This window comes from Argentina anserina, chromosome 6 (genome assembly GCF_933775445.1).
Source record: "Argentina anserina chromosome 6, drPotAnse1.1, whole genome shotgun sequence".
Lineage (NCBI taxonomy): Eukaryota > Viridiplantae > Streptophyta > Magnoliopsida > Rosales > Rosaceae > Argentina > Argentina anserina.
The window spans coordinates 31,110,793-31,134,797 of NC_065877.1; the positions used below are offsets into that span (position 1 = coordinate 31,110,793).

The 24,005-nt window shown below is 35.9% G+C and overlaps 3 protein-coding genes across 3 annotated transcripts; 2 read left to right on the forward strand and 1 right to left on the reverse strand.

The window, feature by feature from the left end:
- Positions 1–3,492: 3,492 nt before the first annotated feature.
- On the forward strand, positions 3,493–8,187 carry LOC126800340 (exopolygalacturonase-like). The gene is made up of 5 exons (XM_050527693.1): positions 3,493–3,642; positions 3,746–4,057; positions 4,181–4,370; positions 7,506–7,834; positions 7,954–8,187. The coding sequence occupies exons 1-5, from the start codon at positions 3,493–3,495 to the stop codon at positions 8,185–8,187; spliced, it is 1,215 nt and encodes a 404-aa protein (XP_050383650.1).
- A 2,415-nt stretch (positions 8,188–10,602) lies between these two features.
- LOC126797281 (exopolygalacturonase-like) lies at positions 10,603–12,199 on the forward strand. Its single transcript, XM_050523934.1, has 4 exons — positions 10,603–10,755; positions 10,838–11,146; positions 11,258–11,776; positions 11,918–12,199. Exons 1-4 carry the CDS (start codon positions 10,603–10,605, stop codon positions 12,197–12,199), a joined length of 1,263 nt encoding a protein of 420 aa, XP_050379891.1.
- Positions 12,200–15,071: 2,872 nt separating this feature from the next.
- On the reverse strand, positions 15,072–15,929 carry LOC126800347 (uncharacterized). Its single transcript, XM_050527701.1, has one exon. It carries the CDS (start codon positions 15,711–15,713, stop codon positions 15,390–15,392), a length of 324 nt encoding a protein of 107 aa, XP_050383658.1. The 5' UTR covers positions 15,714–15,929; the 3' UTR covers positions 15,072–15,389.
- Between the last annotated feature and the right edge of the window lie 8,076 nt (positions 15,930–24,005).

Sequence of the window (24,005 nt, forward strand, 5' to 3'; positions counted from 1 at the left end):
TTTTGGGTCTATAATCAATTATTCTGCAGGCGCCTTCCATGGTTAGTTTGTTAATGGTGGGTGGTGAAAAACTATTCTATATGCAACAGTAGTACATACAGCTGATTGATTTCTTAAGATAAATTGAGATTTTGTGTGTTTAATGTGTATTAAGTACGTTCTTCATGGGGAAAAGTACAGAAGAAATTAAACAGTGGTTGATGGAGTGATACAGTAGTTTGATCTAAATATGGTCCTTGCATCTTTTCAAAAAGAAAAATTTGGTGCTTGCATTTTATGCATGTATAGGTTTTTAACACAAAGTGGCCGGCCGGTATGGAAGTTCTAACCTTTTGTATGATGCCAATGATGGAACTCGTTACTAGTACACTTCTATGACATCGCAAATTCTCGGTCCACCCAGCAAGACTCCCGCTTTTTGATTAGGTGAGATCTCAACCTCTAAATAATCACAGTTAGCCCTAACCAGCTTCCTCACCAAATTGTTTTCGCTGTGACCTATTCTGACAATAGCCTCTGCTCTGATACCGAACCCTACAACTCTGTTCCGCCACTCCTCGAGCATGGCGGCCGCCTCCTTCCAATCTCCAATATACACCTATGAGACTGCGAGATTCGCCTGCAGCAACGATTGGCTCGCAGGACTTTGATATAAGGATTCGTTCATAGCTATCTTCGACGAAGTTAGAAACAGCTTGTGATAGAAAACCGAAACTTCAATGGCGTCATGGTAGACGATCTTGTCCTGAGAAGGGTTTTTAGTTTGTAAACTTATGTTCCAATTGGCAGAGATGGAGGACGAGTAGACCAGCAATGGAAAGACTGAAAGATTGTTGGTCTGAAACTCTAGGGTTTGATCAGGCAAATTTGTGCATATTGAAACCAGTATTATAAGCGCGATTGCAACGATTGCCAGCAGTAAAAGAAGAAGTTTTATGCAATCTCTAAGAGTTGGGTAGATGGCGGAGGCCTTAGTGTCGGTGGAGAGTCTCATGGCAGCTGTGGGGAATTGGGGATGTTGGTCACTGCTTCACTGTTGTGTTGGGACTAGGGTTTTCTTAAGCGAAGATATATATATTTTTTAGTATTTACTGCCCGTTTACTGCATGTATCTTCATAGAGTTTCTTTCCCATTCTGATGCCACAATTATTATTACCGGCCATTTCTCGAAAGAATAGTGCTAGGACGCCATAATATAGCGCCAAATTCAGTGCCGCAATCTTATGTGACAATTATTATTACCCGGCCATTTCTCAAAAGAAGAGTGCTAGGACGCCATAATATGGCGCCAAATTCGCTGCCGCAATCTTACGTGGCATGCCACGTCACATTTCTACATCAATAATTAAAATTATATAAAAATATCATTTTAAATGAAAAGACAATCATATCCTTGTTAATCCAACGATTCTAAATTATTATAAATTTTTTTATCCTTTCTTCTTTTTCATCACAATAATGCTTTTAAAATATAATTTAAAAAAATTAAAATTTACGAAAATATGCTTGAAATATGTGTGTGCACGTGTGAAATATATATATATATATAATATTTATTTTTAAATTTCAAACGATGTAAGGTAACTACAATATTTATATTTAGATGAAACTTTTGATAAGATTCTTTTAGTTTTTTTTAAAGGGAATATTTTTTTGTTAGGGTACGGTATAATCGATTTAAGAGGATATGTAAGGTAACAAATGTTATTTTTCTTATAGTATACATATCTTAATTAATACCATATTTAATACAATTATGTCCATGGTAATCTTTCTAGTGACAAATATGTCAAGATTCATGACTTTCTTATTTAATTAATTTACATTTACGATTAATTAATGGCTATAATTAATTAACACAATTACTATTTAGGCACTCCACACACACATGCATATTGAAGATATATATCTCACCCGCGCGCGCACATACATATATATATATATATATATATATCTATATATTTCAAACATATTTTGTATATATCGTATTTTCTTATTACATTTTGAAAAAATAAATGATATAAAAAAGAACTACAATTTTTTGATAATAATCTAGAGCCGGTGGATTAACAATGATAAAATTGTATTTTCATCCAAAAATAACATTTTGTGATTATTGTAATTACTGACATGACATGGTGACGTGACATGTCACAAGGAATTGCGGCGCCAGATTTGGCGCCATATTATGACGCTAAAACATTTTCCTTCTCGAAATCATATGCTTTATAGGTATGTATAACGATCATATTTATATTACGTGTGGTATGATCTATGGCGGTGAGTTGATTATCGACTACTTCTTGAATCTAATTTGATTAGCTCAAGATTGAGCCTTTTTGGCTCATGTCTATTGCTTCTTACGATAGTCTTGTGACTAGTAGTGTTGGTTGAACAAAGTGTGGAGAATCTAGTTTCACCACTGAAAGTTCCTTTGTTGTAATCTTTATTTTGGTGAAATATATTTTCCTTATTTCAAAAATAAAATAAAAATTGCTACACATAAATGTAAGTTATGATCCCCTTTAGGTACTTACATAGCTTATTTTGAATTGGCAAAATAGTTTGATATTGGATATACTTTTTGTATTTTATGATTTGATCATCTATGTAGGTAGTGTAATTTGTTTTGCTACAACGAGTTTTTTTTTATGTAAGGGCTAGTGCGGTGCCCTTAAGCTTTTATTAATGAAACCGTCAAATATAAGGGGGAAGACATGAAGCCTAAATCCTTATTATAAAGACCTGACATAAGATCAAAAATCTCTAAAAACAAAACTCAACAAAACACAAACTAGTAAAAAGTACTACATAAATAGCGACTTTATTTGCTTTATAACAACGGTAATATAGTTGAGAGCATAGTAGATATGTAGCCCTAAAAACAATGAAGCAACGCATACATACCCTAATGTCCAATAAAGCAACTCTCCAACTATATATCCGCCAGAAAAGTGATTTGACGACACTTAGTCTCAACTTACCACTAGGCAGTAACGACCATTTGCTATAACGAGTCTATTGTGTGCTAAACTAAACTCATGACTCCAATAGGGATTATATCATTCGACCAAACGGTACTTGACCAGTTTAATGTACTAATCCGTTTACTTAATAAAATCATTAAATGTAGATCTATTCCTTAGTTTTATATCGCTATTCTATCGTCAATCACCAATTTCCACATTGCAACTTCTTCTACTGGTAAAAGTAGGAAGTAACGGATCATTCTACTAAAATTTAGTGTTGTTAAGCTTACCAACCACACTGCATGTAAACTGCTTAGTTCTAAGACACTATTATTTCGGCGATTACCAATTCCTACACGGGGATTTCTTCTACTAGTACAAGAATAGCAAGGTATGGATCGTGGCCGGGATGTTTGGTGTTAACCTTTCAGACCAGACTATAAAATGACCTCATCACTAGTGAAGTTTCATTACCATTCTAACAAAAAAAAATAGAGGAAGTGAAAGCATCAAATCTTCAAGATGGGTCACAATCTAGTCATGGTAATCTTTACAATATTTTTGTTACTATGCTCAGCTTCTGCTAGTAGAGTTAGAGATTTCTTAGCAGCTGGTGACTTCGATGTGACGAGTCCAAAATATGGTGGAAAGCCCAATGGTGACATTAGTCAGGTAATTCAATCTCTACAACTATGCAAGCTCTACAAAATTGAATCTTTTTTTTTTCTAATCAAGTACAAAATTGAATCTTTGATTTCATTTTACTATTTCATAGCCTATGGCAAATGCTTGGAAAGATGCATGCGCAGCGGCATCGCCAAGTAGAGTGATTGTTCCTAAAGGGATATTCCATCTAAAAGGAGCAGTTTTCAAAGGTCCTTGCAAGGCTCCTATTGAAGTTCAGGTTAATGGCTTAGTAAAGGCACCAGCAGATGGTGCTCAACTTACAAATCGTGCAGTTTGGATCCAGTTTAGCCAACTTGAGAAGTTCACTCTATCAGGTAGTGGAACCTTTGATGGTCAAGGACAAAAAACTTGGAAAGAGAACGATTGCAATAAAAAGCCCAACTGTTTACCTAATGCTATTGTAAGCCGATACAACCGTACTATTTTTTTCAAGTAGTATTGTATTTTGCATTGTGCTAATATCTTTTAGCTATCTCTGATATCATGTTTAACAGTTATGCTATACAACTTTCTCCATATGCAGAGTTTGAGGTTCGACAACGTCAAACATTCATTAGTTAGGGATGTGACATCAATCAACAGCAAAGAGTTCCATGTCAATGTTTTAGGGTGTGAGCAACTTACATTCCAACATTTCACCGCCACAGCACCTGGAGATAGCGTTAACACAGATGGAATACATATCGGGCGCTCAACCGGAATTAACATTACTGATGCGAAGATTGAAAGCTTGAAGAAAATAGAGAGGGAAATTGATTGTAACTAATTCTGTTTCTTGATATTTTGGAAAACTTAGGAATACAAGGGAGAAAGTCAGCTATTTAAGCTTAGTTGTGTTGTACGTGTCAGCATTACAAGGCATGAACTAATCATTGTCCTAATCACTGACTTATCCTAATTAATTCTAATCATTATGATTTTAAGTAACTTCACTAACACCCTCCCTCAGCTTGATGGGGGGCTTAGCTAACATCAAGCTGTTGCATAAGTACCAATGCTGAGGAGAACACAAGCCCTTGGTGAAAATATCAGCTAGCTGTTCTGCAGAAGACACAAACTGCAATGTAATAGAGCCATCTTTAACCTTGTCCCTGGTGAAGTGCACATCAACCTCAACATGTTTTAACTTGGAATGATGCACAGGGTTAGAAGCTAAGGCAAGAGCTGAAATATTGTCACAATGAAGAGAGGGAGTACAAGCCAAGGGTTGATGAAGATCAGCCATCAAATGCTTAAGCCACTGCAGTTCAGAAGTGGTATCAACCATGCTCCTGTACTCAGTTTCTGTAGATGATCTAGAAACAGCACCTTGCTTTTTACTACACCAAGAAATAGGAGAATTATTAAGCAGAATGACAAATCCAGTTGTAGACTTGCGATCATTAGGATCTCCTGCCCAATCAGCATCACAATATGCTTGCAAACAAATGTCATTATGAGATGAGACATGTTTAGGATAAAAAATGCCATGACTTAATGTTCCCTTCACATATCTGAGAATACGTTTAACTGCCTGGAGATGAGCTTCTGTAGGGTAATGCATGAACTGACACACTGAATTGACACTGAAAGCAATATCAGGTCTAGTAAAGATCAAGTACTGAAGGCAGCCAACAAGACTTCTGAAATGATGAACATCATTGGAGTCAAGAGAAGGACCAATATCTTCATATAATTTTACACCAGATTGACATGGTGTCAAATGAGAATGGCACTGATCTAAACCAGCCTTATGAACCAAATCAGTAGCATATTTCTGCTGACACAAGAAAATCCCAGTTGGAGTATACTGTATTTCCAATCCAAGAAAATAATGCAAATCACCTAAGTCCTTCATGTCAAACTCTTGTTGCAAATCCAACTTGACCCTTGAAATTAAAGTCTCATCATTGCCAGTAAGAATGATATCATCCACATAGAGAAGTAGATAGACTGTAGAAGAACCAGAGAGCAAAATGAAAAGAGATGGATCAGCATGGGAAGACTTGAAGCCAAGGCTGGGCAGAAAAGAAGTGAACCTGTCATTCCAGGCCCTTGGGGCTTGTTTGAGGCCATATAGAGATTTATGAAGCTTGCATACATGAGAAGGATGAGTAGAATCTTCAAACCCTCCAGGTTGAGCCATATACACCTCCTCATGAAGTTGACCATGCAGAAACGCATTTTTAACATCAAGTTGATGAAGCTTCCAGTCAAAAGTAGCTGCTAAGCTGATAATCAAACGAACAGTTGTATGTCTCACTACAGGAGAAAACGTTTCTTTATAGTCCACCCCATATTCTTGACTAAAGCCTCTAGCAACCAAACGAGCTTTATGACGAGCAATTGTGCCATCAACATTTTTCTTCAACTTAAAAATCCATTTGCAGGACACTAAATTCTTGTTCGGAGGCAAAGGCACTAAAGACCATGTTTGTTGTTGCATCAGAGCATTATATTCCTCTTGCATAGCATCTTTCCACTGAGGAATGGCTAAGGCCTTTTTGTAACTCACTGGTTCTATCAAACTTGGATCTGATGATGAAGAAGAAGTCACAGTAGATAAAAAAACATTTCTTCTTGGAGATGCCTCGTTTCCCTCTGGTTAACATAGCATGATCATTGTGGAGAGGATTAACAAGACCATCAACAGGATGTAAAATATTGTTTTCAGACACTTGAGATCTAGGTTGAGAAGAACTTCTGTTAAGAATAATGGAAATAGAACCATCTCCAGTGTGAGTCTCAACTTGGAGTAAACCATTATCTTCCTCAAAATTAATGCTGGTATGAGCATTAGTGTCAAATACTTGTGGAGAAGAATTAATTACAACTTCACTTGTATCAGAAACATGAGTAGCTGAAGGAAGAGATGAGGGCTGAACTGGATTTTGATGAAATGTGTGGAGAAGATGCAGGATTGGAATACTGTGTTAGTGAAGTTACTTAAAATCATAATGATTAGAATTAATTAGGCTAAGTCAGATATTCACTATTAATAGTAGGAGGAGCATTTTCAGATGACTGCATAAACTGTGGAGGACATGGAACCGTTCCATCCACAAAGCCATAGAGATTTTGACCGCGCAGAAAGGACTCAATGCGAAACAACCAAGTAGGATAGTTGGAATCATCCAATAGGATGTTAGGAAGATACACAATAGTCTGAGTAACATTCGAACCTGTAGGATTCATGATTCAAAGGCTAGAGATGAACTTCGTGAAGGAATTAGGAATTAGGGTTTCAAAACAAGATTGCAAGGTTTGGCCTAAAAAATTTGATACAGAGGCAGATCTAACATTTCTTTATTTGAATCTAGGCAAAGTAATAGCCACAACTTCACAATTATCAACTGTAAGTCTCAGAACACACCAATACTTCAAGATTCATAGCAAATCTCAACCAATTACAACAACGCAAACGAAAAAGACTTCAAATCTCTACTATATAAGCAAATCCGAGTACTCGATCAAGTATTTGAGAAGCAAAAGCTGAATTATATGAAGAATTTGATGAATCGTTGGAGAAAATCGAACTTATCTTGATGACATCTGATGAAACCAAGCACAGCGAACACAGCGTCGCCGGAATCAGAGCTGAAGAGAAACCTAATCACTGAGTTGAGCAAGGTCTCCGATCGATCCTGGCTCGAATACCATGAAAGCTTGAAGAAAATAGAGAGGGAAATTGATTGTAACTAATTTTGTTTCTTGATATTTTGGAAAACTTAGGAATACAAGGAAGAAAGTCAGCTATTTAAGCTTAGCTGTGTTGTACGTGTCAGCATTACAAGGCATGAACTAATCATTGTCCTAATCACTGACTTAGCCTAATTAATTCTAATCATTATGATTTTAAGTAACTTCACTAACAAAGATTGCCACCGGAGATGATTGCATTTCCGTCGGTGATGGTACCAGACAACTTACAGTAAATAAGGTAACTTGCGGACCAGGTCATGGAATTAGCATTGGAAGCCTCGGAAGGTATCCAAATGAAGACCATGTCAGTGGTATCAATGTTAGAGACTGTACCCTTACTAGTACGTTGAATGGTGTTAGAATCAAATCATTTCCTTCTTCTCCTAAGGCTACCACCGCCTCAGATATTCACTTTGAGCACATCATCATGAATAATGTTGCTAATCCAGTCCTTATAGACCAAGAGTACTGCCCTTGGGGACATTGTGATAAAAAGGTATGCTAATTGCATTTTCTTCTTCTTTTTCACCTGCATGTGCATCTTAAAATTACTAGCTACATGAAAAAAAATAGTAATCATAGACAAATTTAATTTGTGGTGTTTCTTGTTTGTAGACTCCATCAAAAGTCAAGATCAGCAATGTGAGCTTCAAGAACATTAGAGGGACATCTTCAACTCCATTGGCTCTAAAACTTCTATGCGCCAAGGGATTGCCATGCGAAAAAGTGGAGCTGAGTGACACAGATCTCAAGTTAAGTGGCCAAGGGACTCTTACATCTCACTGCGCAAATGTGCAGCCCACGATTACTCGAGTGCCGCCAGCTCTTGCTTGTGCTACCAAGGCTTGATCGAGCGAGTGGAGTTAATATGAATCTAAGAGGCTTTAGATGCGATCAATCATCAATGTGATCATGCATGCACCACTTATGGAAGTGCAAATAAGTTGTGTCCCTCATTTTGCGTGAGAGAGAGGACACATTTTTTTTTTAATTGAGGAACTTAGAGTTTTTCCCCCTTATTTCCAACATCCTTGTTTAAAATTGATAGTTGAAGATGAGAGATCACACATCAAACAAATGACAAATAAAATACAACTTATAAGTTGGTAGATAACATCGAATTGTACCAAAGTTTTTTGTGTTTAAAACTCAACACATTAAAAGTAGTTAAGTTAAGACAATATCGATACAATAGCAGTCTACATGCCCCATTTGGTATTGTTTAAGATGATGTTAGAGGCTTAGAGCATGTCCTTCTCCGGTTGTTTTCCCAAGCATAATGGACCCAAGTTGGGTTCATTAAATTGTCATCAGAGAAATTTTTCTTGGTTCTATATCAAGTGTTTGTAGTGGGGCTTAGTTCGAATTACCAATTTCTGAAATAAGGAATTGAACCAAATCACATACTATACATATGAATATTTGATGGGGAATTGGAGCAAATAAATTAAATGTGCAAACTTAAAATTAGGTTAAACGTAAGGTAGTGTTGTAGAGAAGAGATCGCATATCAGACTAGTGATAAAAATAAGATACAACTAATAAGTGGGTAGTTATACAAAATAGCACCAATGCCTCTTGTATGGCTGTAAGTAGGCTCAAGTCGCTCGTGTTCGGCTCACTTTTAGCATGTTCGGCTCGAACTTGTAAAGTTAAATAAACCGAGCTTGAGCTCAATATTAAGCCCAACCTTGAAAATGAGTCAAGCTTGAACAACAATTATTCAGCTCATTCGACTCGTTTAACTCGCAAGCTAGCTCGAACTCATTAAAAGCTCGGCTCGTTTATTAATTAAACTTGTCTAATTAACTTTTATAGTATATATAAAGTATAATTTTTATATAAGAATAATAGTAAGAATATAATATTTGTTAGAATGAGTTAATGAGCTTCTTTGTAGAATAATTAGTAAAAGACTTTATGTTCAATAATGAGTTTGATTTATTATTTTTAGTTTATTACAAATAAAAGAGATTTTGTGTGATGTTATGACATCAAATTTTGAATTTTCTTTTAAATTTCTTAATTTTAAAATTTTAGTTTCATATAATTCAAACCGGCTCAATTCAAGTTTGAGCTCATCTAAGCCAACCCGAGCCCATCTCAAACTTTTTCAAGCCGAGCTGAGATTGAACATGAAAAACAAAAATCAAATTTTGGTCCGGATCGAGCTCGATTGAATGAAAACAAGACAAACATGAACAACCTAGTATTCAGCTCGGCTCGGCTTATTTACAGCCCTAGCCTCTTGTGATTAAAACCCAAAATTTTAAGGATGGTTATGTCAGGACAATGTCGATATAATGTCGGTTCACGAGTCTCGTTTGTCGATGTTTAACATTTATTTGGTAATCAAATTTAATATTTTGATAAACTTTTATTAGTAACCATTGTAGCTAAAACAAAATTATCAACTCTGTTGTTTTGCTCCAAAGGCGGCCTCGACCAAACTTCTTCAAAATGGTCTTGATCTCGAGTCGAGCTTCTTCAATTTGAAAGATTGCGTTAGGAAACTTGAAGCAGGCTTCGTGGCTTGGCGGTCCTTGTTCTCGGGCTTACCGGGTAGTTCTTCCCTGGGAGAGTCATAAATATTTCGGCCAGCATTGTTGTGTTATATTTTGTGAGGCTAGGGTGTGTAGGATTGTTCATCAAGACTTTATATGCATCAACTTTATCCTAAAATTGTAACTTGAGTCATTAAAGTAGTAATATTATTATCTTCATGTAACATGAGTTCTAAAAGTAGTAATATTATCTTCATGTAACATGAGTTCTAAAAGTTGTAAACTCTTATTACCGGAATGAATCCTTTAAGTATTAGTATGAGTGTTGAAAGTGGTAATTGAATACTTAAAGTGTAATCACAAGCTTGAATACTCAACTACGTACCAGTCAACCACTTGAAGACTAATATTATTCTAAAAGAGAGCTCTTATTTCATTGGCTTTGGTTTTGGTTTAACAAGGAGGCCGGTAAGCATGCATGCCTGAAGCTAGCACAAATTCAAAAGTACGTAACAACCGTGGAGTCATAAGCGTGCTTTCTATATTACAACATCTCTTTGGTAATTGCCAATAATAGGATAAAAGTTTAACAGACATTGCGACTTCTTCTCCAGGCCTCAGATAAAAATAACTAGAAAAATTTGTCATCAGATATTTTAAGGGTGTTAGGATTCCCAATTTGATTATAAATTGGCATCAAAATCAGGTAGTGTTTCATCATCATTTCAAAACTCCTCCACAACTTTTGAAAACATCAACCATGGGTTTCAAACTTGTCATGATTCTTTTGTCAATACTTATTTTCTCATCCTCAACATATGCAAATGCAAGAAGAGAGCTCCTATCAGATGGTGGTGAATTTGACGTGACCAGTGCGAAATACGGTGGAAAAGCTGATTCTGATATTTCTCAGGTAAGGATTAAACATAATTGACAAATACAATCGAGCGATCTACCACCTTAAAATTCACTATTTCATTCTTCTCTGTGTACAGGCTTTAGCAAATGCTTGGAAAGATGCATGTGCATCAACATCTCCAAGTAAAGTTATTGTTCCAAAAGGGACATACAAAGTAAAAGAAGCAGAATTCAAAGGTCCTTGTAAGGCTCCTATTGAGATTCAGGTCCAAGGCACATTGCAGGCTCCAGAAGATGCCACCCAACTCACCAAACCAGATACTTGGATCGGGTTTTTGTACATTGACGACTTCACATTATCAGGTGGTGGAACCTTTGATGGTCAAGGATCAAAATCTTGGAAAGCCAATGACTGTCAGAAAAACCCCAAGTGTTCTGGCACCATTGTAAGCTATTATTATCTTGCATATTTTTTCATCGTATCCCAAGATGTTCTTCAATTTGAGTTATAAATTGACCTCTCTATATTTATTTTATTGCTATCTTAATATGTGCAGAATCTGAGGTTCCACGCCATCAAGAAGTCTACAGTTAAGGATATAACCTCACTTAACAGCAAGAACTTCCACATCAACGTAATTAGTTGCGAGCAACTTACCTTCGACCATGTCACCATCACTGCACCTGGAGATAGCCCTAACACAGATGGAATCCATATTGGTCGCTCAACTGGGGTCAACATTACTGATTCGACTATCGGAACCGGAGACGATTGCATTTCAATTGGCGATGGTACCAAGCAACTGACGATAACTAAGGTGACTTGCGGACCAGGCCATGGAATAAGCGTTGGAAGTCTCGGAAAGTACGACAAGGAAGATCCTGTTGAAGGAATCAATGTTAAGAACTGTACCCTCAGTAAAACAACTAATGGTGTTCGAGTCAAGACCTGGCCTAATTCTCCTTCACCCGGAACTGCCACAGATATTCACTTTGAAGATATCATCATGGACAATGTTCAGAACCCAGTTGTCGTAGATCAAGAATACTGCCCATGGAACCAATGTGATAAATCGGTATGCTCCTTGCAACATGCATCTTAAGTTCTAGCTAGCTAGATAGATAATTAACGAGTCATTTCTACTAGTAAACGAAGTATAGATTCCTTCACTTCATAATCAAAACTTCTTCTTCTTCTTTTTTTCTTTTTTTTGAAGGCTTCATCGAAAATCAAGATCAGCAATGTGAGTTTCAAGAACATTAGGGGAACATCTGCAACTGCGTTGGCCGTGAAGGTTGCATGTGCCAAAGCTAATCCATGTGATAAGGTGGAGCTGACTGACATTGATCTCAAATTCACCGGACAAGGTCAACTCACTTCACAGTGTACTAACACCAAGCCCACAATTTCTAATGTGGCAAAGCCTCTTGCTTGTGCTACTGACGCTCCTGTAGCAGCTGGACAGCAGACTCCAGCTCAGGAGTCTTCTTCTGACTAAACTTAATCCAAATTCCATGATTATTTGTTCTATATTTATACATGGAGATATATTATTGCAAATAATTTAGCAATTGTAGTGAAATAATTTGGGTGATCACAGTGTACTATGCCAATTCGGTGATCGTGTACCTGATTTGTTTTGAGGCTATGTCATAAAAAGTGAGATGATTTATTTGTATATATGATACTTTCCAATTGATAAAATATATATACACAAAGCTTTCCTCCGACATCCACCATGGAACGTACCTCGATCTAGTTCTGAGTACTGATGGTAATTATCACACAGGGGTTAATTAGCTAATTTGAGGACAAAAATGTCACCAAAAGCATCATAATTAATCTTAATTTGATGCTATTGTAAAATGCAAACTCTGAATACTGTAGAATAGTCAAAGATCGAAAATTGGGTATAATGATATATGTACTAGCCTATTGCACTCTTAATCAAGTTATATTAGCAAAATCAGTCACTTTCGAGACTCAATTATTTCCATCATTCCTTGATAATCAACTTTATCATTTTCTCTGTATGAGAAGTTGGGAACACAGAAGGTGAGATAATTGGAGAGCAAGCATAGCACTTTTAAACCGTGTTTATTAAGCAAAAGATAAGATAGTTTTTATTAAAGAGGGGGATGGAAAGTACTTTACAGAAAAATAACATTATGAGTTTGAGGAAAAATCTGTTGTGCAGGGTACACCAAATCCCTGCCAAAACCTCACACACACACACATCCCTGCCAAAACCTCACACACACACAGCTCCTCGTGCATCTCACGTTCCCCTATTTTTTTTGCCTGTGAGAGTTTGATGGTTATTACTGGAATAGTTGCCGCAGTTCCTTCTCTAGGCTCTTGTTTTGATGCATCATCAAGTTAGTCTCTCATCTTGATATTTTTCATGCATGTATACTGATTAAGTTTTACCGAGAGTTTTTGCTTGAGTTTCTAGATTGTCATATGAAGGTCCCTTCTTAATTGTTCCTTCGGCTTCATCTGGCATGGTACCCTGCTTTGCGTACTGTTTTTCAAATGAGTTGTAAAATTTCTGAGAATGGACAATGAGCTAGTCCATTTCTTGTTTACCTTAAATAACTTCTGTGTACGTACCTCGTAAAATGGACAACAGCTAATCAGTTGTTGGGAGAATGATCTAGAACTAATGATTCGAGTTACACTAAATTATTAGCCACCACTAATTAATCAAGTAGCTAGACATATATAGTAGAAGACATAATTATGTTCCATTCAGAGCAACAGAAAATGTGTAGAAGTTGTAGGAGTTGACTCTATCATTGTTTCCCACTAATTATGGTCAAAAACCAAGCCACATACACATCGTAAATTAATAAACTCTCTATATTTTGGTAACCTAATGATTACTTGAGCGTCAAAATTTGGATGTGGAGACGTGGTCGCTAATTCTTGGTATGGTAGGTAATTTTTGTGTGGTTTCCAGCATGCTACATCGGTGCTTCATCATTAAAGTAGATAAACATAGGAATCTATTCTCATATTGTCATATATGTAAATCTTCGATTACAAGTTTGATGAGTTTGGCTAAGTTTAATACTTTTCCCCTACCTGTTTTGCTAGGATTACATTCGATTCATCAAGCTAGCGATCAGCATTCCCATATAGTTTTCGATCTGCACGTTCTAGTGGAAAATGACCTCCAAATAATATAGTTATTTTTGTCTGGTAGTTACATTCGGGGAATATGATCTTGCCAATCGCAAGGGTCAGCCTCATACATATATGGGGAGAAAAGCACCATTGATGCATAAAAATAATCCAGACCTTGATCATATTTCTATGTCTACTCCATCTTTATTTGTAAAGGTTTAGAGTAGATTATAGATTTTTCAACAAGATTTTCCAGAAAGCAGATGAATCGAATGTAACACTAATTAATTTATAGTGGCATGAAAAATGTGGCACCTAGCTACCTACTCCTTATACTTTTTTTCTAATTTTTGTGAGGGAGATAGAATTTGAACTAATATCTGATCAAATACGACAAAAAGTAATTATATTCGATCTAGTTATCCATATTTTCTTTATTTTGTCCAACAAAATGATTTTAATAGATATAATATTTATACAAACACCATCGTGTTTATGTTGTGTGGGTCACTATAATAGAGATTGATTAAGTTTTTTAATTTTTATTTTCGTTAATTGTTTCTTAATTAGTTGATTGATGGATAATTGTGTTTGTTCTTCTTCGTTTCTTTTGGTAATATTTTTTCATTTCAATAAATTTTCATAAGAGAATGTTGATTTAGTCTTCTCTACGTTTACCAAAAAAACATACATAGTTTAGTAAAAAGGCTGGCTACATAGATCGATAATATGATGGTGGAATTCAATGTTTTAGAGTCTCTCTTTTTTTTTTATTTTTTTTTTCAGTTTTAGAGTCTCTTCACACACCCACGTATTTTTTTAAAAAAGAAAAACTGAAGAAATAATTACTGAATATTTAGACTAAATAAACCCGGACTTCAATTTAATTGATCAAAGTGCATGCACGTTTTGTTTTCAGTTTTCATATCTATTTCCAAAAATTGCCAAAAAAAAAAAAGAAGAAAAAAGAAAAGAAAAGGATCATCCTTTTTTCCTACTGAACCAGCATTCACGTAAACTCATTGTGTATGGAAAAAAAAAAACAGTTGTGCGCAGCACAAAGTAGTGAAAGTACTAGACAACAAAGAGCATAGCTTTTTATCTAGCTCTTCCATTATTAGTATTAGTGTATAACTAATATAATTGTCGCCATTTTTTCAAGAAAATTCCAAAGAAAAACTTACGATAACGCGCGTGCATTTTTTTTATTTATCAAACCAACAGCAGATAAGGAGGAGACAGCCACAGCAAAGCTCACTCAAACACTCATTAACAATACATTAGGTCACAATAATGCAGGAAGAAGACCACTATCTAACCAGAGCATGGACTTAGTTAGCTCGGAATGAAACAAGATCAGTGGCCATATAAGAGCTAGCAATGCAAACATCGACAGTCGACATTCATATCTAATATAATAAGGATTTAAGACTATTACATGAATCACCATCTATTTATTAAAGAAAGGTATCTACGTCTCCCAATCCATGCAATTATAAGCAGTAGAACTACTGCAAAACCAGGACACTCCGATACAAGCGATACAGTTTCACTACAGTTTACATCAAGATGGCGTAGCGCATGCTGTCACTTACCATTAGATGATTCATCTCCGTTATCTGCGCAATATCACCAGAGGCCCATACCCCGTCACCGCCCTGAACATTAGGCTGAGAGAAGCAAGAAAGAACTGAAAATGGCAGGATCACAACGCTAACTATAACGGAAAAACCCTTCCAACCGCGCGATGATGATCTTCTATAAATTGGCAATTCTTCTGCTAAGTTCCCATGTCCTGTGTTAACCATGCTCTCATCTGCTACTCTAGGACTTTTCCTCATGTTTTGGATATTTTGCCTCATTGTTGCCAGCATATGCCACATCTTTGTTGGATCAAGGACCAGATAATGGAGCTGTCTTGCCTAAATGAATGGAAAACTGATTGATCAATGGGTTTTGGTTTCTGGAAGGGGAAGGGGAAGGAGTTAAAAGGTCTGCAACTAGCTTGCTAGCTAGGACCAAATTAACTCAACTCTTCTATTTGGCTTTTGATAATGGCATATATGGTTGTGGTGGACTAGCTAGCTAGTGCTTGTGTTTATCACAATGGTTTCTGAGTGCCTTTTAAGGACCTCCAATTCACTACTTATATACATATGTGGTCTGTGGGGTAATATCAATGCAAACATTCCAACAATTCTGTCTAAATAAAATTCAATAAAAAAAGTATACACAAATATTATAAGCCACACAGGTCCTGTTGTAGGTAGAACTAGATAACTAGTACAAACATAAATTGAGCATAACACATAAAACTTCTACTTTTATTTTGAACATGCTTTTACAGTTGTTTTGGTACAAGCACTAAGAAGCTAGGGACCCAAGATACATATGTATGAAACTCAATTAGTCGATCGGCAGAAGATAAAAAAAAGGTGAGTAGCAGATAGTATCAAATCAGACAATGGAAGCCAATCATTTTTGCGATGAAGAGAATATCAACCATTTGATAACTACTGAACTTGACCGATATATTCGTTTGGGATTCTAATAGCAAAAATTTATCACGATCTGTGATGTATAATTAAGGAAGTCATCTCCTAGCTATCAGCTCATCAGGTTCCTGTGATTTGGACAGTGTTGGAGAATCAAATGCTACAAATTCTATAGCGTGATCAACATTTTATTGAAGATATATAATTAGAGGACTGCTAGGTGTCATAATATGACGTTAAATTCGACGTCGTAATCTTATGTAACATGTCATGTCACATTGTCACGTCAATAATTAAAATAATAATAAAAATATCATTTTAAATTAATTATATCATTGTTAATCCAACGGTTCTAAATTATTATAAAAATATTTTTTTGTTTTTTATCATTTCTTCTTTTTCATCACAATAATATTTCTAAAATATAATTTAAAAATTGATATTTACAAAAAATATGCTTGAAATATGTATGTGTGCACGCGCGAAATATATACATATACACAAAAATATTTTCAAAATAAAACTATTTCGTACTAAATAATTTTGTTAGAGATTTTTTCATATTTTTGTAATTTAATTAATAATTTGATAAAGAATATATGGTAATTGTATTCATTAATTATAGCCATTAATATAATTTGTAAATGTAAATAAAATTTAAAAATTGAAAAAAGTCATGACAGAAAATCATAAATAAGGAAATTGTTGGTAAGATTCTTAGTTATACAGGATATGTAAGGTAACAAATGTTCTTTAGCCTAGAGTATACGAGAAATTTTTATATGTTACCGTGATACCATGTGGCAATGCCTAGTAATCATTCTTACCTGTTATATTCTGACACATGGATTTATTACACCAAAATTATAATTTAACATATTTTTATTATTTGTGAAATGACCTTCATGGATATTAATGATTTTAAACTAGAATTTCAGGTTTAGAGTTTAAAGTTTAGGGTTTATGGTTTAAAGTTTAGGGTGTAGGGTTTTAGCGTATAGGAGATTAGAGTGTAGAGTGTAGGGTTTTAGAAAGAAACATAAAATAGTCTTTGACAAAATAGCTTAAATATGATTTTTTTAATTAAATCTTACATGTAAAATTGTGATTGGAATTGTAGAGTACTAGACATTGTCACGTGGTGCTACGGTAGCACTGAAAAAATTTCTCAAAGTATACATATCTTAATTAATATCATATTTATATTTACCATATAAATACAATATTTATATGATAATCTTTCTAGAATATATTATAATTACCATATAAGCGCGCGCACACACACACATATATATAGAGCATATATTTGTAAATATCAATTTTTTTATTAAATTTAAGCATTATATATCGTGATGAAAAAATAAATGATAAAAAACACAAATTTTTTATAATAATCTATAACCGTTGGATCAATAAAGATATGATTGTATTTTCATTTAAAATGATATTTTGTGATTATGGTAATTGTTGACATGACAATGTGACATAGCATGTCACATGAAATTATGACGTTGAATCTGACGTCACAATATGGTGCCAAAACATTTTTCATATAATTATATATCTGCTTGAAGAAAAATCAAAGATATCTGATTTTTTTAGAATATATGTATACACTCCCGATTTTGACGTATTGTCAGAGTTTGAGATCAATATTAATTACTGATTTAAGACGATCAAAATTATTCATATGAGTGACCGGATCGAGACTCGATTCATTTTTGTTGTCACAAGATAATAGTAAGATGCATGACAAACACATGACGTATTTTCTATATTTTTTAACGTAACACCCATTCTTTGGACTATTTTTACATTCTTGACAACCAGAAGAAATATATATCATTTCTCTTCTATCATGAAACCCGATCTCATCCTCCACCACAAAGATCAATGAGACGAGCATTAGTGTCATAACAGTCATCGCTCTCGATCTGCCATTTACTTATTTCTCTAATTAATTAAGCTACCCATGGTTTAATTCAAGGTGTACCTCCATGCAGATTCAAAACCAGGGGTTTCCAGCCATAATAATAAAGAAACTGAAACATGAACAAAGGGGAATTATAGACAAAAGAATAATAAATTAGGTACAGTACGAAGGGAAAAGTGATAAACATTAAGCGATCAGGTTCATGAACTATCTGCATATTAACTAATAGTAGGTACCAGCAAATTAGCTCGATCGTCGTCTTGGTTCCGCATCAAAGCATTTAGCCATTTAGCTTATGGCATCCCAGATGACCATATTATTATCCCATTAATGTTATAGATCACGTTAAGAAAGTGCATACTCATATCAGGAATTCGCTAGGTCCAAGTCAATGTTCAAGTCAAGTGCCATACTGCATTTGTTTATAACATTCTGGAATATGCATTTGCCTACTAAATCTTAGTTAAGTACCTGGAGAGATAATAGTCTAAATCAGGGGCGGACCTACGTGTATTCTAAAGTGGACTCAAGTCCAACCAGATTTCGGGGGAAAAAGAAAAACTTACTACTATATAGATTGGTCTTCTCAAGGAAAAAAAGTGGTTTTAAAAATAAGAGATATACTATTCACACCATCACATGTAGGATGACGCAGCTGCGAAACAACAACATGACAATTGCACTGAGAGCTTGCTTAGTTTCTATCATCTGTGCCCTATTGCTTCGTTTGGTTTGGGTCCTCATATATCAATTATGTTATTGTGTTCATGCTTCTAATACTATCTATTGAACTCAACCCACTTAATTTAGTATCTAAGAAGTTTTCACGTAACTAAAAAACTAAAAGCCTCTCTCTCTCTCTCTCTCTCTCTCTCTCTCTCTCTCTCTCTCTCTCTCTCTCTCTCTCTCTCTCTCTCTCTCTCTCTCTCTCTCTCTCTCTCTCTCTCTCTCTCTCTCTCTCTCTCTCTCTCTCTCTCTCTCTCTCTCTCTCTCTCTCTCTCAAATTCAAGTCCAACCTATGTTGAATTCATGGGTCCGCCCCTAGTCTGTATATGCATTTGTTTACCAGTATTTTCTTTTCAAATTTTGGTGTTGGACTAAACACGCTGAGTAGGTCTAGATTAGTAGTATAATTGTATACTCATAGTTCCACTTTTGACCCATGTTCAATCGGTTCAACTCTTACGACAGGATCTTCCTACTTAACTTGAGACAGAGGACTACCTGCATAATCAATTCTTTTGGGATTATATATATCCAATTATATCCGTCATGGTACATATACTATTTGGTTTAGTGACCACTCTCATCAGACTCGTCCTGGTTAGTTAATTCCAGTCCCCCTCTAAATCTGATGGTATATATATACTGAACGTAGACCAAGTATCTCCTAGTTTGACTGGGAGATCATCCGTATTTGCTGATTGCTTTTGTGTAAGTTGATTAACTGTCATTACCAAAAAAAAAATTGATTAACTGTAGTTCGTAACTAGAGTTGATCACCAAGTTCATCATGCACGTATAGAATTCAAAAGAATAATGATAATGAGGCTTCAGTACAAATTAATTTACTACTACAAATTATAAAGATTAACTAAATCTAATATAGTTTGTGTTGAAGGAAAAACACTATTAGTGTGTATTCGTTAAAGCAAATAAATGAATGAGTTAATGACGTTTTATGGTCAACCAATGTAACGGATCAATCGCTTTTATGTTAATTACCATTGTAATTACAATTTACTTCTATTGTAATCTCGACCCCTATATAAATGGGTTATCAATGAGATGACTAGAAAAAAAAAATTCCAAAAAAGATAGGAAAAATCGAAATTCAATAGAGACCCAGAAACCTACTCTGGGCACCCCCCTTTTTTTCTCCGATGTGTAGATCTGCCCGGCGACCTAGCTTCATCCCACCGGTCGGTGATCCGCATCTAAAAGAATCGACGGCCGCTTCTGCACCCATGCCGGACCCATGATGACACTATCCTCCAGAGATCGGACCTTCTGGTCCCACTCACCGACGACGGCATCTTGCGCAGCAGATCGACCAGACGGTGCCACGACACAACGCCGCCCCAAAGTCGGGAACTCATTTGCCAGATCTCCGCATATTTGTTCTAACGCCAAATCCGGCGAGCCTCCACGATTGCTTAGTGATATCCGACGAGCCACTCCAGATCGGCGAAAAACTCGCCGCTGTTGCAGCAGATCCCACAACCCAGATCGGTGCGCCTCGTTCCAATCTCCAACGACGTCCCAAGATTGAACAACGCCGTGCTCCACCCAGATTGGCGACGTCGACTGCAGCTCGATGAAACACGGCCCAGACCCGTGTTGCTGCAGTGCTCGGCGCAGACCCGGCCCTAAATTGAAAAAAAAATTACCATTTTCTAGTAAACTATAACAGTAATTCTTGAATTACCGATAGTAATCTTAATTCACTATTTATAATTACTGTTTTCACAGTGATATAATTTAATATTTCTGCATACTAATCATAAATGTCGTTGTTTTTGTATGTAATTTTTTTACCAAAAACATGAGGAGCAACATGGAATCATGAGATCAAAAATCGCTTAATATGCAGTTTATTTGGCAAACTGACAAGTAAGATATAAATTAGTATTGCCGGTTTTATTGAATTTCATTCATATAAATGAAATTATATATGTTACGTGAGTAAAGTTGTCTTTGAATATCGTGATATGTTATATGGCATGCAGATTTAAATTTATTTTTAAATTTGATTACTTAGCATGTAATAACCCGATTTATCAGAACAAAGTTTGGTTTGATTTAATTTCTATAAAGTTGTGAAATTCAATTAAAATGAAATTTGGTTGTTTGCGACATACCGAAGCAAAAACGGAAACGTTCTTAGAACGTTTATTTAGAAAAACGTTACGTTTCCGCGATGTGAATATCGACTTTTATTCCATCGCTCGTTTGCGAAAACTTCCTTCACGAAAGGTGTAGGGCTCATTGATACGAGTTCGTGGATAAGTGACGCGTTCTAATCGGACGTTATACGTAAAACTTATTAATGATAGAAGTTGTTTCCGATTTTGGAAACGGGTTTAAATAGATAAGTAGTGGAGCTAGGGTTTCCATTTCTGGAAACCCTCACCCTGCGCCTCCCTCCACTTTCTCTCTCTTCTCTCTCGCTCTCTCCCCGATTTTTCCCCCCTCCCTCAGAAACTTCACCGGCGATCTCGCCGACCCACCGTCTGTGTCACGCACCGCCTCACTCAAAAGCCTCGCACGGTCCCCCTCGTCAAACCCTGAGAAGATCGTGTCCTCTCTCGTCACCGTTCGCCGCGCCGACGCACCCTCGTCAACCTGCAACTCGACACCACCGGTTTCCATCCCCGGCAATACACGCGCTCATAGGATAGCTCTCCTTCACCTCACCTTGCCTCAGAGCCATCAACGACGGAAGTGGAGGTCGACTCGCCGATCGTCGTACTCCTCTACTCGATTTGACTCCGCAGTTCTTGCAGGCGCCTCCGGTGGTCTTCTCAGCGATTCTACGCCCTCATGAGGTAAGGGTTGATTGATTTGGTGTGGTTGTGATGTTGTTTGTGAGTTTTTGGATTAAATTGTGGAGGATCTGAGGAGATCGGAGGAGGGGAGGAAGTGATGAACACCGCCGCCTTAGACGGCGCGTGTGGGAGCGTGGAGGGGTCTAGGCCATGGACAAGAAGAGGGGAAAGAAAGGAGTGGTTTTGGGGCGCCACCGCCCGGCCCTAGGGCCGTCGCATGGGCCCCACGCGCTGCCATAGTGAGTGATGCGTGTACCCCACGCGCCGCCACGTGCGGCGGTGCGTGAACAATGTTTCCGAATGGTAAATTTGTAATTTATTTTTATGTGCGGTAAATGTTAAACTGATTTACGTACGGTAAATGTAAATTTATTTTATATATGGTAAATGTAAATGTAAATTACATTCAGTAAATATAAAAGTAATTTCAGAAGGGTAAATCAGTAATTATTATTTACTGAAATAGTATTTACTTTTGAATGGTATTCATACGTACATAAATGTGTATTTGTACAGAAATACGTAATTAATGTGTATTTGTACATAAATACGTAATTAATATGTATTTGTATAGTAATATATGAATAGTAAACACGTGAACAGTAATTCCGTGAACAGTAAATCGTAAAACAAAAAATTGCTGAACAGTAACATATTATTACTGTTTTGGCATTTAAAGGTTTACGTAACGATTCTAAATTCTTTTGTTATTTGTTCAAGGTGATCGATAAATCAAGAAAATGAATTACGTTAGGAAATTGTGGAATTACGCACGAGATTATAAAGTGAGTAAAATCTCACATTTACGAATCTACCCTTGCGGAGATTCAAGTTTATGTAGAATTTTAAAGAACAAAATATGACATGTATATGATATAGTAGAATATATATTTGTAGAAATGGTAAATAGATACATATATATATATATATAGTTTGCTATATTATATACTGTTAGGATTTCATTGTGAATAAGATCATTTTGATGATGAGATATATATATTAAGCATTTTGATTTGATTGTACAATATAACGTGATGCTTATTGTACGTGGTTTTAACATTGAGTTTTGTTAAAACGTGTTTTTGTCTTCGGACGAGTTTATGTCTTCGGACGTGTTTTTGTCTTCGGACGAGTTTGACATGTCGTAACCTAGCCTTTGGCCGGGCGAAAGTTACGATACAGTTAGAGCTCTAGTCTGTCTATCGGGGTATTGCATATGAGGTAACATATGAGTTATCGGCTTATGAGTACCCATATATTTTTGATATTGGATGACAGATGGTTGTCCAATATCGGCGGTGTACTACTTGAGGGGTAACAGAGGTGTACCAGCGCTCATGAGTACCCGTATTATAAATGCATTTGGGTAAACAGAGGGGTTGCCCAATTCTCATGAGTTCATATATTCTTCACATTATTAGACAACCAGATGGGCCGTCTAATTTGTCATGAGTGCATTTATATTTGTTGATTGTGGATTTTCATATATATTGATATGCGGGTGGTATTTGTTATTTTATTCATACGAGCTGTAAAACTTACCGGGTTTGTGTTTACAATCTCGGTACACCTATTCGATGGTGTAGGGGATAATTCTTCAGGTGTCGATTAGTGAAAATCGAAGGACAACTCTGAAGATTCGAAGTCGTCCATTTTCCATCTAGTGGTGAGGATTTATTGTGGATTTGTGTGAGATTTTGTGAGGATTATTACATTTCCATTGATGTAATGTTGAATTATAAATTTGGTTTGTAATAATTGGTTTGTCTGAGTTGTTTTGTAAACTCAGTAATGATCCACTGAGACATTAAAACGATTTCGACTTATTGAGATTGGTTTTAGCGTTTTTCATGACTACGAAATTAGAGTTTCATACTCGAAATTTTGGGGTCGTGACATAGCATGTAATCGAATCGTAATGTTATGATTTAAATTTTTAACAATAAATTGGCACGATTACAATAATTGTCTCAGCTTTGTGTGTGTATGTAACCATGTTACATGCTATGCTTATTATTACAATTTAGTTACTTAACATGTCATTAAATCGTGATGTTATGATTTAAATTTTTAAGCATTATATATTTATACATGGTCATTGGCATGTATCATGAATACGATAATTGCTTAAGTTTTGTAAATTACTTAACCATGTTAAATGATATGCTCTATTTGTTGCATATGCTATGTTTATATAAT

Bases quoted from the DNA above. Each gene is read 5' to 3' on its own strand.
- LOC126800340 (XM_050527693.1), top strand. From the start codon at position 3,493: ATGGGTCACAATCTAGTCATGGTAATCTTTACAATATTTTTGTTACTA. The intron at 3,643-3,745 runs GTAATTCAATCT...ACTATTTCATAG, and splicing joins CCAATGGTGACATTAGTCAG to CCTATGGCAAATGCTTGGAA. The intron at 7,835-7,953 runs GTATGCTAATTG...TCTTGTTTGTAG, and splicing joins GGGGACATTGTGATAAAAAG to ACTCCATCAAAAGTCAAGAT.
- LOC126797281 (XM_050523934.1), top strand. From the start codon at position 10,603: ATGGGTTTCAAACTTGTCATGATTCTTTTGTCAATACTTATTTTCTCA. The intron at 10,756-10,837 runs GTAAGGATTAAA...CTCTGTGTACAG, and splicing joins CTGATTCTGATATTTCTCAG to GCTTTAGCAAATGCTTGGAA. The intron at 11,147-11,257 runs GTAAGCTATTAT...TAATATGTGCAG, and splicing joins CCAAGTGTTCTGGCACCATT to AATCTGAGGTTCCACGCCAT.
- LOC126800347 (XM_050527701.1), bottom strand. From the start codon at position 15,713: ATGTGGCATATGCTGGCAACAATGAGGCAAAATATCCAAAACATGAGG.